This window comes from Schistocerca serialis, chromosome 8 (genome assembly GCF_023864345.2).
Source record: "Schistocerca serialis cubense isolate TAMUIC-IGC-003099 chromosome 8, iqSchSeri2.2, whole genome shotgun sequence".
Classification (NCBI taxonomy): Eukaryota; Metazoa; Arthropoda; class Insecta; order Orthoptera; family Acrididae; genus Schistocerca; species Schistocerca serialis.
This window is the reverse complement of record NC_064645.1, coordinates 303607111-303621766: the sequence shown is the minus strand read 5'-3', so window position 1 is coordinate 303621766 and position 14656 is coordinate 303607111. Positions and strand designations below refer to the sequence as shown.

Genomic DNA, 14656 nt, shown 5'->3' with positions numbered 1-14656 from the left:
CAATCAATTGTGAAAATTACAGTTTTGTTAGTGGTGGGCATGGTAAGCCATCATGTGAAATTCTCTGAAAGTTACCTAGAATCATGATGGAAATTGTTGGATCTAATGGCAACAAATAGACATGACCACTTTGAGGATGTCCATATCGAAACTGGTACCAGTGACCATGATGTGGTTGTAGCAATAATGTTTAGCAAACTTCAAAGAACAACTAAAACAAGCAAAAAGATGTATATCCCCAGTTAACTGGGTAAAAAAATCAGTAGTGTCATATCTCAATGAGGAACTCGAAACTTTCAGCACAGGGCTGGAGCATTAGAGGAACTCTGGCTCAAGTCTAAAAGAATAGTTTACTATGCACTAGATAGATATGTACCTGGTAGAACAGTTAATAATGGGAGGGAACCTCCATGGTATACTGTCACTGTAAAGTAACTTCTAAAGAAATGGTGATTACTCCATAACAGGTATAAAACAAAGCATAGGGCTGTAGATAGAGAGAGATACTGAATGTCTGTCAAGAGAGGAATGAATGCTGCTTCTAATGATTACTGCAGCAGAATATTGTCTAGTAATCTTTCACAGAACCAAAAGAAATTCTAGTCATATGCAAAGGCTGTTAGTGGAACCAAAGTCAGTGTCTGGTCCATAGCAAATGAGATTGGAAATGAAATTGAGGGTAGCAAAGCAAAAACTGAAATGCTTATGTCTGTTTTCAAATGTTCCTTTACAACCGAAAAAAGAGAAGAATCACCCCAATTTAAACCTTGTACCATTGAAAAGACGAATGAAATAAATATAAGTGTCAGCGGTGTTGAGAAATGGCTGAAATCATTAAAACTGAACAAAGCTTCAGGCACTGATGGAATCCCTGTCAGATTATATACTGAATTTGCAGCTGAGTTAGCACCTCTTATAACTGTAATCTGTCATAAATCTCTTGAACGAAAAGCCATGCTCAGTTGTTGGGAAAAGGCACAGGTCACAGCCGTTTAAAAGAAGGGTAGCAGAAGTGATCCACAAAACTACCATTCAATATCCTTGACATCAATATGTTGCAGAATCTTAGAACATATGAGCTCAAACATAATGAGGTATCTTGAACAGAATGATCTCCTCAATGTCAAACAGCATGGATTTTGAAAACACTGATCATGTGAGTCCGAACTCACACTTTTCTCACTTTTTCTTGCTTTGGATCAAGGCAACCAGATAGATGTGTCTTGATTTCCAAAAAGCATTTTACTCAGTACTGTTTATTGTCAAAAGTATGATCATATGGGGTATCACATGAAATTTGAGACTGGATTATGGACTTTTTGGAAGGGAGGAGACAGCATGTTATCTTGCCTGGAGAGTCTTTGTCAGATGTAGAAGTAACTTTGAGTGTGCCTCAGGGACCTTGCAATTAATGTTGTATAGTAATGATCTTACAGTCAATATTAATAGTAAAATCTGGCTTTTTGCAGGTGATGCAGTTATCTGTAATGAAGTACCTTGCAATTAATGTTGTATAGTAATGATCTTACAGTCAATATTAATAGTAAAATCTGGCTTTTTGCAGGTGATGCAGTTATCTGTAATGAAGTACTATCTGAGGAAAACTGTGTAAATATTCAGTCAGATCTTGATAAGATGGTGCAGAGATTGACAACTTGCTTTGAATGCTCAGAAATTTAACATTTTGCACTTCACAAAATGAAAAAATATAGTATCCTATGACTATAATATTAATGACTCAGTGCTGGAATCGACCAGCTCGTACAAATACCTAGGTGTTACACTTTGTAGGGATATGAAATGGAGTGATAATGTAGGTTCAGTTATGGGTAAAGTAGGTGGTAGACTTCAGTGTATTGATCAAATACTGAGGAAGTGCAGTCAGTATACAAAGGGAATTGCATACAAATCACTCATGTGACGAGTTTTAGAATATTTCTCAAGTGAACCATATACGACTAACAGGGGATATTGAATGTATGCAGAGATGGGCAGCATGAACAGTCACAGGTTTGTTTAATCCAAGAGAGTGTGTCACAGAGATTTTGAAGAAACTAAAGTGGATGACTGCTGAAGATAGATGTAAACTATCCTGAGAAAGTCTGTTAACAAAGTTTTGAGATCTGGCTTTAGATGATTACTCTAGGAATATACTTCAACTGCATATGTATCAATCACATAGGGATCATGAGGATAAGATTAGAATAATTATTGCACACACAGGGTCATTCAAACACTCATTCTTCCCAGACTTCATACGTGAACGGAATTGGAAGAAACCCTAATAACCTAATAAGTAATATAATAGGACATACCCTCTGCCATGCATCTCACGATTGTTTGGAGAGTGTAGAGTGTAGATGTAGTTGTAAATGTAGATGTAGATGAAGGTATGCTGATAAGTCACTGCCTATGACCTCCCTCCCACCTTCCAAATGTCAACAGGACTGCCATCAATGACTATAGTGACCCTGAAAACTATGGATTCAGTACTAATATGAGTCGTTACGTAATATTTTTTTCATATCGTGGCTCTTACCCCTACTCATAGGAGTGATAGGGATATATTATCCTCACAGTATTTTTATACAAATAATGAGCCATGTGTATACAAAAATTGGCTGAAATAATTCCTGAGGGTTATGCTTCTATGGCACCACTTTTATGTCCCCACCCCCACCCCTGTAGGAGTTAAGTAGGTCTTACCCATACAGTGCTTCTTTTCAGAGAGTAAATGGTGTGTGAACCAAGTTTGGTTGAAATAAGTCCAATAGTTTAGTAGGAAATATGGATCATACATACATCCACTTTTATAATACACTAGCTATTTACCCACAGTTTTGGTTGTGGACTCCTATGTCACATGTATTGCTCCCATAAATGTCTGCATCTCTGCTGTTTTGCACCATATTACCTCAGGAAGGATGTTAAATTTATCTGTGGGCTTGATCTTTGGTCCTGAAACAAAGTGACAAATGAATCATTGTATATACAAAATTTTTTGACATAGCCTCATCAAAACAATAAGGAAGATTTAAATTTCAACTCCACTCTTCCTTCCTACTTTTATTTAAGTCACCTGTCTTACACCAGCTTCATCACAAGGTGTCCCACTTCCATTTGTTTCCACACACCTTCTCCCTCTTTCACCAGCCTCCTCACAACCTCTCACTCTTCCACCTCACACCTTCTCCCTCTTCCACCTGCCTTCCCACATTCTCTTCCTCATCCATTACCCCTCTCCATCTTCCAGCTACCTGCTACATCTCCCCTTCCTCCCCCTCCATCTGTCCATGGCCTCCTCCCCCTCTCTGCACATCTTCTCCTCCCTCCTCTATCTGTCCATCTCCACCTACTGCATATGTCTGTTCGTGTCCTCCTGCACACTTTGCCAGCCTTTTACTCTCCCTCTCGCTATCCACCTCCCCCTCCCCCTCTTGGTGTTAATCTCCTCCACCCCTCTTTTTTTGCTCATCTCCTCCTCTTCCCTCTCTTTTTGTCCATCTCGTCCTCCCCCTTGCTCTGTCTATCTCCTGTGTCATCCTGTGCCCAGCCCCACACAAGTGGGAGATACATAGTCCTAATTCCGTAGTGCTTCTTTCCAGATGATAAGTTATACATGTTGGATGTTTGTTTGAAAACATTGTGGTAGTTTAGGAGGAGATGTAGTACATGCTTACATCCACTTTTGTAACATACTAGCTGACAAACTTGGTATTGTCCAGGTATTTATTTACTCCAAACTTATATTAGTCCGTCATATCACCCCTCTGTCCATCACCTACTCCTCCATCTCTGTTTCCATCTCAGCATTACCCTCTCTCTATCTACCTCCTCCTCCTCTCTCTCCATCCATTCCCTGCCTCTGTCAATCTTCTTCCCTCCTTTCCTCTGTCCATCTCCTCCTGTCTCTCTTATCAATCTCCCCCACCCTCTCTCCCTCTCCATTGGCTCATCCCTCTCTATCTGTCCATCTTCTGTGCCACCTCTCTCTGTCCACCTCTGCCCTCTCTCTGTCTATCTCCTCCACCCCCTCTCTCTTTCCATCTCCTCTACTACTGGCCTGCCATGCTGGGCACTCTATATATCAGTGTTACTAAACACCTTTTCACCTGTATCTACTCCTGTGGGAGTTAGGAGGTTCGAATGCCACCAGTGTTGATTCTCGTCGAGTATGCAGCATGTACACCAAATTTAGTTAAAATTGATCCAGTGGGGTAGGAGATGCTGGACACAAATGAATACATATGCACTGAGGTGACGAAAGTCACGGGGTAGTGATATGCACATGTGAAGACGTGTGGAAAGTTAGGCTAACCCTCAAATATAAAAACTTAGAGATAAGTGCTGCCATCTGTTACTAGGTACAGAAACTGTAAAAATTACATTGGTCTCTGCCCTAATTATCATATTAGGATGTAATACGATGCAGAGAATTTCTTGCATTTGGTTGATATTATTTCTGTAATGTCAAAAACGGGCTAATGTTCTACTACACTCTGGCTTCCCTCCAACAGAAAGAAAATAAGTAGTAGGATAGCTGATAATGTGCCGTATGATAAACAGACAACAGATAATTAACTGTAATTTGAAAAGGTTTGGAGGCTGAGGTACATTACATTGGATTTAATAAAAGTGTAAACATGAAATATAATTTCAGAAAGAGATTTTAGAATGAGATTTTCACTCTGCAGCAGTCCCGAGTTCGAGTCTCGGTCTGGCACACGGTTTTAATCTGCCAGGAAGTTTCATGAAATATAATTCTTATCTAATATGTAATATTAATCACTTTATGAACCTACTTTAGAGTATCTGAAGTGTTCAGTTGGCACGTTCTGTACAGAATGCCAATAGTGAACATGGAGTATGTGGAAATGGGAAACGTTGATGAAAGTATGAAAAATCAGTGGAAATTATTGAAAGAGGAAGCATAATGCACAGAATTGGTGCAAAGAAGATGAGAAGAAGAAGCAAAACAGTGATAAAGGTACATTGATTATAAAGATGTAGTGAAATAGGCGAAATCACATTTACAAAATCTAAGTAACAAAGATATTTAAAATTCTTATGTATTTGGATGTGTGAATCTGAACCTGTCAAGCAGAGGTATACTGATGATCCAGAGAGGAGTAGATGGCAGACAACCAACATTTATAAGATCACTGCAGGTGAAGCAGATGATCAGATTTGTATGACAGCTTGTCTAACAATCTTCAGTCTAAGCAATGGATCCCATGTGAATAAACAAAAGAAAATATCTGGAACTCCTGAAGTTAGTTTCTGTGTTTCTTTAGGCAACAAAACACAAGATGTATGTTCACAATAATAGATTTGTGTAACATGACATTAAAAGCTAAATATATTATTTACGATGGATAAGTGGGGTGCTCAAATAAATGCAGCGAGGAAGACCAGGAATTTGCGTGAGCTCATGAATGAGTAAACAGTTTTTCTGCACAGTCAAATCACTACTCTAGGAAAAAGAATCCCACATGATGTATCTGTGTGCAGATCTAAAAATTAGAAAGATGTACAGTCTTTATCAAGATAAGTGCAAAGACAGTAACAAGGAACCTCTTACCCTTGGCATGTATTGTAAAATATTTCATCAGTTTCTCAATATTTGCTTTGCAAAACCAAGTTGTGGCACCTGTCTTATTTGTTATCACCTTAAGGTGCAAATTTCATATGAGAAAAATGGTCAGAAGGAGAAAGAACTAGAAACAAAATTGAACTTCGATGTTAAACATGCTAGTACTGCCTGTGAAAATCTGCAAATGGACTCAGAATATTCAAAAACATATAATTCTGATATGGTCGTTACTTTCATCAACAGATACATTGTTTTGCGATATCAGATAGTGGCCATTGGCTCAGTCTACTTGAGCCATACATAATGTGTTATCACCAGTTTTCCCTTTTACAGTACTTTTTACTACAGTTAATGGTAATTTGTGGCTGTGGATGTTAAGTGATGTAAAAACAAATCTTCATATATTATTGTTCTTCTTTATTAATTATTATTTTTTATGTTTCTTTCCAATATAAAGGATGTGACAGGTCAGAAACAATAACTGGTCCATACTGTATAGATTTTGATTAGAAAAATAAGAATATAATAGTTTGAAATACTTTTTGCAGCGTCATTTACATAACCTCATTTTTCTCCATTTCTAAACACTATGGGTAGCCTGTTTTTCCACATGTCTTCATATACAGATGGCAGTATTATCACATACACGAGGTATAATAGGCCAGTGCATTGTCGGAGCTGTCATCTGTACTCAGGTGATTCATGTGAAAAAGTTTCAGATATGATTGTGGCTGCACGATGGGAATTAACAGACTTTGAACGCAGAATGGTTGTTGGAGCTAGACACACGGGACATTCCAGTTTGGAAATTGTGAGGGAATTCAGTATTCTGAGATCTCCAGTGTCAAGACTGTACTGTGTATATCAAATTTCAGGAATTACCTCTCACCATGGACAATGCAGTGACTGATAGTCTTCACACAAAGACAGAGAGCAGCGGAATTTATGTAGAGTTGTCAGTGCTAACAGACAAGCAACACTGTATAAAATAACTGCAGAAATCAATGTGGACATATGATGAACATATACTATGTGATAAAAAGTATCCTGACATACCCAAAAACGTACATTTTTCATATTAGGTACATTGTGCTGCCACTTACTGTCAGGTACTTCATATCAGTGACCTCAGTAGTCATTAGACATCATGAGAGAGCAGAATGGGGCACTTTGCGGAACTCAAGGGCTTCCAACATGGTCAGATGATTGGGTGTCTCTTGTGTCATATGTCTGTATGCGAGATTTCCTCACCTCTAAACATCCCTAGGTCCAGTGTTTACAATGTGATAGTGAAGTGGAAACTTGAAGGGACACGTACAGCACAAAAGCATACAGGCTGACCTCGTCTGTTGACTGACAGAGACCACCAACAGTTGAAGAGGGTCGTAATGTGTAATAGGCAGACATACATCCAGACCATCACACAGGAATTCCAAACTGCATCAGGATCCACTGCAAGTACTATGACAGTTAGGCAGGAGATGAGAAAATTTGGATTACATGGTCGAGCGGCTGCTCATGAGCCACACATCATTCCAGTAAATGCCAAACAACGCCTTTCTTGGTGTAAGGAGTGTAAACATTGGATGATTGAGCAGTTGAAAAATGTTGTGTGGATTGATGAATCACACTACACAATATGGCAATCCGATGGCAGGGTGTGGGTAAGGTGAATGCCCGGTGAATGTAATCTGCCAGCATGTGTTGTGCCAAGAGTAAAATTCAGAGATGGTGGTGTTATAGTGTGGCCGTGTTTTTCTTGGAGGGAGCTTGCATCCCTTGTTTTTTTTTTTGTGGCACTATCACAGCAGAGATATGGAATTTAATTGATGAAAGGAGAAAATATAAAAATGCAGTAAATGAAGCAGGCAAAAAGGAATACAAACGTCTCAAAAAAGGAGATCGACAGGAAGTGCAAAATGGTTAAGCAGGGATGGTTAGAGGACAAATGTAAGGATGTAGAGGCTTACCTCACTAGGGGTAAGATAGATACTGCCTACAGGAAAATTAAAGAGACCTTTGGAGAAAAGTGAACCACTTGTATGAATATCAAGAGCTCAGATGGAAACCCAGTTCTAAGTAAAGAAGGTAAAGCAGAAAGGTGGAAGGAGTATATAGAGGGTCTATACGAGGGCGATTTACTTGAGGGCAATATAATGGAAATGGAAGAGGATGTAGATGAAGATGAAATGGGAGATATTATACTGCGTGAAGAGTTTGACAGAGTACTGAAAGACCTAAGTTGAAACTAGGTCCCAGGAGTAGACAACATTCCATTAGAACTACTGACAGCCTTGGGAGAGCCAGTCCTGACAAAACTCTACCATCTGGTGAGTAAAATGTATGAGACAGGTGAAATACCCTCAGACTTCAAGAAGAATATAATAATTCCAATCCCAAAGAAAGCAGGTGTTGACAGATGTGAAAATTAGCGAACTATCAGTTTAATAAGTCACGGCTGCAAAATACTAATGCGAATTCTTCACAGACCTCGGGGAAGATCAGTTTGGTTTCCGTAGAAATGTTGGACTTAGAGAAAGCTTTTGACAATGTTGACTGGAATACTCTCTTTCAAATTCTGAAGGTGGCAGAGGTAAAATACAGGGAGCAAAAGGCTATTTACAATTTGTACAGAAACCAGATGGCAGTTCTGAGTCGAGGGTCATGAAAGGGAAGCAGTGGTTGGGAAGGGAGTGAGACAGGGTTGAAGTCTCTCCCCAATGTTATTCAATCTGTATATTGAGCAAGTAGTAAAGGAAACAAAAGAAAAATTTGGAGTAGGTATTAAAATCCATGGAGAAGAAATAAAAACTTTAAGGTTCACCGATGACATAATTCTGTCAGAGACAGCAAAGGACTTAGAAGAGCAGTTGAACGGAATGGACAGTGTCTTGAAAGGAGGATGTAAGATGAACATCACCAAAAGCAAAACCAGGATAATGGAATGTAGTTGACTTAACTCGGGTGATGCTGAGGGAATTAGATTAGGAAATGAGACACTTGAAGTAGTAAAGGAGTTTTGCTATTTGGGGAGCAAAATAACTGATGATGGTCAAAGTAGAGAGGATATAAAATGTAGACTGGCAATGGCAAGGAAAGCATTTCTGAAGAAGATAAATTTGTTAACATCGAGTATAGATTTAAATATCAGGAAGTCATTTCTGAAAGTATTTGGAAGTTAAACATGGATGATACATAGTTTGGACAAGAAGAGAATAGAAGCTTTCAAAATGTGGTGCTACAGAAGAATCTTGAAGATTAGATGGGTAGATCACATAACTAATGAGAAGGTATTGAATACAATTGGCGAGAAGAGAAATTCGTGGAACAACTTGACTAGAAGAAGGGATCGGGTGGTAGGACATGTTCCAAGGCATCAAGGGATCACCAATTTAGTATTGGAGGGCAGCATGGATGGTAGAAATCATAGAGGGAGACCAAGAGATGAATACACTAAGCAGATGGAGAAGGATGTGGGCTGCAGTACGTACTGGGAGATGAAGCAGCTTGCACAGGATAGAGTAGCATGGAGAGCTGCATCAAACCAGTCTCAGGACTGAAGACCACAGCAAGAACAACATCACAGCAGAGGCCTACACTGATGTTTTAAGCACTTTCTTGCTTCCTACTGTTGAAGAGAAATTCTGGGATGGTGATTGCATCTTTCAACATGATCAAGAACCTGTTCATAATGCATGGCCTGTGGCGGAATGGTTACATGACAATAACATCGTTTTAATGGACTGGCCTGCACAGAGTCCTGACCTGAATCCTGTAGAACACCTTGGGAATGTTTGGGAATGCTGACTTCATGCCAGCTCTTGCCCGCTGACATTGATACCTCTCCTCCTTGAAGAATGGGGCTGCCATTCCCCAAGAAACCTTACAGCACCTGTTTGAACATATACCTACGAGAGTGGAGGCTGTCATCAACGCTAAGGGTGAGCCAATACCATACTGAATTCCAGCATTACCGAATTTATGTCATTTTCAGCCAGGTGTCCAGATACTTTTCATTGCATAGTGTATCTGTTAGGACAGTGTGGCAAAATTTGGCATTAAAAGGCTATAGCAGCAGACAGCCAATGCAACTGCCTTTACTAACAGCATGACAGTGCTGTGCTCATGACCATATTGGAAGCACACTAGATGACTGGAAAACCATGACCTGGTCAGATGAGTCCTGATTTCAGTTGGCAAGAGCTGATGGTAGGGTTTGTGTGTGGTGCAGACCTCATGAAGCCATGGACCTGAGTTGTCACTTAAGCACTGTGCAAGCTGGTGGTGGCTCCATAATGGTGTGTGTTGTGTTTACAAGGAATGGACTGTGTCCTCTGATGCAACTGAACTGATCATTGACTGGAAATGGTTATGTTTGGCTACTTTGAGACCATCTGAGGCCATTCATGGACATCAGGTTTCCAAAGAACAATGGAATTTTTACGGATGAGAATGCACCATGTCACTGAGCCACAGTTCTTTTGCAATTGGTCTGAACAATATTCTGGACAATTTGAATGAATGTTTTGGCCATCCAGATCATCCTTCATAAATCCCATCAGTTATTTGTGTGACATAATCCTGATTAGTTCATGGGCAAAATCCTGCACAACAATACTTTTGCAATTATGAATGGGTATGGATGCTGCATGGCTCAATATTTATAAGTAGATGACTCATCACACAGTCTATGCATCATACAAAGCCTTTTAATTGTTTTGTGTTGTGTGTATGTGTAGCTTTCAAAAAGGTAAAATTTAGGTAGTGATTGGACATTTGACTATGTATTATGATGTTGTCATAAGAATATTTTCTTCACAGGATCAGTATTTTGTAGCCTATAAACAGGCTAGACGAAGAGATGATGACATCGCTATTGTCAACTCTGCATTCAGTGTTTTATTTGAACATGGCTCTTCCAAAATTAAATCCTTACAAATGGCATATGGTGGTATGGCCCCAACAACAGTAATGGCTGTGAAGACACAACAACAACTTATTGGACGGTATGTGCACTCTACACATAGTCATACAAATTTTACTGAGTGTGGAGACCTGAACAGTAATTTCCAGATTCACTGAAACCGACTGTCTTTGAAAAACAAATAACTATTACTTATGTTAGGGCCTACATCGAAGGACTGTGTAATTTTTAGACTTTTATCAGTGGAAACAAAAAAAAGTACTTTGATTTTAGCACCATTAACACAGAGTATTTTGTAGTACCAAATGTTGCTTTAAATTAACATTGTGAACTAAAAGTTACTCTATTGAACCTTTAATGCAGCTTAAAACTTGGAACAAAATCTCTCACTTTTGCTAGGAGTATTATGCAACAATCTCTCTCCTAGTACTGAAATCAGCTAGTAAGCCCCCTTACGGTAGTCCAGCACTAGCATTTTTGAGAGAAAGGATTTTATTTCTTGTACTGCCCAACATATTAGCTTGTGTTGGGTGTAATGGTTAAGTGCTTTCTGATAAATAGTTGAATAAGAAAGAAAGTGGTGCAGAAAAATTTTAAGTTGGCAACAGAACAATTTCATTGTCTGCAATGAAATTAATAAATTTTGTTGTCTGCAAAGGAATTAATATTCAATTCAATATTACTCCTACATAATACTAACAAGCAAAATTTGAGGCATTCAGTATTTTATTAAATTTTTCTGTTTTTCCAGAAATTTTGCAATCTAGGTAGTGCTTCTGCACTATATTTACATTCTGATTCGTACTTGTTTAACAAATAATTTCTTCTCCTGTGAAGCTGTTCTGTTTCAAGACTTTTGAAACCACTGATATAGTAATATCTTATTGTCTTTGGTAATGAAACACTTAAAGCCATATCGATGGTATTGAAATGCAACCTCATATGTTACTTTGATCATACAGCAACATCATATATAAATTTTTATTTAAAGCATGACTTGAAGTTTATTTTCCAGTCTTTTTTCATCTAATATTTTATTAAAAAGATGTATTATAATGATGGTAATTTTACATTTGTTTGATAACAAGATAATAATAACATTCTCTCACTTTCCTTTAAAATTGAATTTTTTGATGTAGATGTGGCTGTTCAACACCGCTGGTATGGTTTCTCAGTTGATGACCCCTATCTCAAGGCTCAAAGTTCCCACTATAAAACCTGCCCAATCCACCCACTTCCATTTACTTCAGCCCCCCACCACTAGCAAAATCTATATCAAACGCAAAGAAATATATGTTGTTTACCAACAGAGATGTGTGTGCTGCACTGCTTTTTGTATCAGAATGACTACCACTGAACTGGCTGAGCACGTGAATGGGCATAAAAGAAAAGTTCATCTTGGGGGCACCCAGTACTTGTTTTATTGAGCATACTCTGCTAAATATCTCAGGGGAGCTGAGTGCATGCTATACCACATGGGCTATTTGGATCCTCTCTTACATTACTAGTTTTTCTCGACTCCAAAGATGAGAACTTCACCTCCAAAATATCCCCACATCCTGCCATCATCCTGGACTGAGCCTTCATAGACAAAATCCTATTTTTTTCCTTTTTTGGTAGTATTTCTTTATTTACTCAATTCCTTTTTATGCAAACATGACTTCAGATTGAGGAAAATAATCATATCTTGGAGAGGGATATGTGCTCACTTGAAATTTATTGAGCAAAAGGAACCTCTGAATATCCATCTGAAATAACCACAAAATCAAACAATGGAGACTCCAGGTTGGGAAATCAACAATGTAAGGAAAAAATGCTTTCAGCCACAGCCTTTGTCAGAAAAGTAAAGAGAAACACACATATATTCATTTCACAGAACCAAGCCAACCTCAATAACAACCAGCTTGTGATAAAACACATTTTGGATTGATAAATATCCTTTTAATGGTATTGATTTAATTGCAGGGACTCACTGAAGGCTGTTTAAAGGCAACAGCCCCACATTTATGTTAATATTAAATTATATTTTGTTAATTAATAAGCTTTATAGGCAAAGTTAAAACTGTGGCACTTTAGTTGGACATGCATTACCTATTTAATCTATACTGTTGTTATTATGGTCTTTAATGTAGCTCTGCTATGCAAGCCTCTTCATCTTTGAATAATACCTGCAACCAACATCCATTCCAACCTTCTTATTGTATTCAATCCTAGAATCTCTGTCAGATTCTTCTCATAGAATCATATCTCCCATCTCACCTTCATATACATTCTCTTCTCTTTCAACAATACTGTCGTCCTCAAGTTCACTTCCCCTGAATAGCTTTTTAGGCCTATTATAGTCTTGCCATCTGTACTATTGATGAACATAAAGGTGATTGTCTTTTCTCAATGTTCTCTTAAATTTTCCTGCAGGCAGCATCTATCTTTCCCCTATTTATGTATGCTACTTCAGCCTTGCATTTGTCCTATAGCCATTGTAATTTAGCCCTTTTGTACCTTCTGTCAATCTAATTTTTTACATGTCTTTATTCCCTTTGACCTGCTTCACTTTAATTGATGAAATGAGAAAATATAAATTTAATGTCTCCTATGTCATCCAAGGATTGCTACTAGGCTTTGTCTTTTTAACTATGTAACTCCTTGCTGCCCACACTATTTCTCCCAAAGCCACCAATTCATCTTCTGTTGTATTCTCTCTCCCTACCCCCTGACTAACACTCCCTTTAAGACTCTCAGTAATCTATGGTTCTTTCAATGTAACCACATTTCATCTTCATTATTTCCTAATCCTCATCCCATCTCCTTCATTTCTCACATTTTTGCAATTTCTTCAGTTTTAATCTGCAGCTCATAACCAATAAATTATGGTCAGAGTCCACATCTGCTGCTGGAAATGTCTTATGGTTTAAAATCTAATTCTGAAACCTCTTTCTTACCATTATATAATCAATCTGCAACTATCTGGTGTCTCAGTCTATTCCATGTATGCCTCCTTCTTATATGATTTTTCAACAATACATAGGTGTTGATTAAATTATGCTCTGTGCAGAATTGAACCACTCCATGTTCTCCAACTACTTTTCCTTCTCTTCCATTTTCTACTATCAAATTCAGGCCTCCATCACAATTAAATTTTTATCTCTCTTAGTTACCTAATAATTTTATGTAACTCATTGTTCATTCTTTCAATATATTCATTATCTAAGGAGGTAGTTGGCAACTCATACTCCTGTGGTGGATGTTGACTTCATGTCTATCTTGGTTATGATAATATGTCACTGTGCTTACCTGCATTCCTGTTTTCTTATTCATTATATACCTACTCCTGCATTGCCCCTACTTCATTTAGTATTTGTAACCCTGTAATCACCTGAACTGAAGTCCTGTTCTTCCTGCCACCACACTTCACATATTCCCACTAAATCTATCCACATCCTTCATAAATTCTCTAATGTACCTACCAGATGAAAGAATCTAATATATCATGTTCAAATCTGTAGAATGCCGGTCTTGTTTTTCCTGATGATGGTACTGTCCTCAATAGCCTCCATCCAGAGATCCGAATGAGGACTATTTTACTTCTGGAGTATTTTGTGCAAGAGGATGCCATCATTATTTAACCATACAGTAGCACTGTATGTCCTGAATAGACGACGACTCTAGTTGGCCCTTGCTTTCAGCTATTTGCTGTACCAACAGAGTAAGGCCATGTTGGCTACTGTAACAAGACTGTACTATTAATCATCCAGACTATTACCCCTGAAGTTTCTAAAAAAAAGCTGCTGCTTCTCCGTAAGTTTGTCTTGTCTCTCCACAAAAACTCTGTTGTTGTTGCATCTGCAGTATGACTACCTTTATCATTGAGGCATGGAAGCTGCCTCCTTGACAAGGTTCTCCTTTCATGAGGGGGATTTATTTATAGACATGATAAATATCACACTTGACCAGCTCAGTCGGTGGAGCACTTGCTCTCAGAAGACAAAGGTCCCAGATTCAAACTTGGTCTAGCATACAGTTTTGATCTACCAGCAGGTTTCACATCAGCCGACTCTCAGCTTCATTCTGGAAATATATACCTGTTGTTGATTTTAGTTTCTTAAATTTCAAATATTGGTTAAGGATTCAAATAAGATCTT

General features: G+C 38.4%; 1 protein-coding gene across 1 annotated transcript in view; it reads left to right on the top strand.

Annotated features, from left to right (window-relative positions):
• LOC126416092 (xanthine dehydrogenase) overlaps nucleotides 1-14656 on the top strand; it is a 251217-nt gene that overhangs the window by 177884 nt on the left and 58677 nt on the right. The window contains exon 11 of the mRNA XM_050083585.1: nucleotides 10415-10599. Within this exon, the coding sequence (XP_049939542.1) occupies nucleotides 10415-10599 (185 nt within the window). The remainder of the gene's footprint in view (nucleotides 1-10414; nucleotides 10600-14656) is intronic.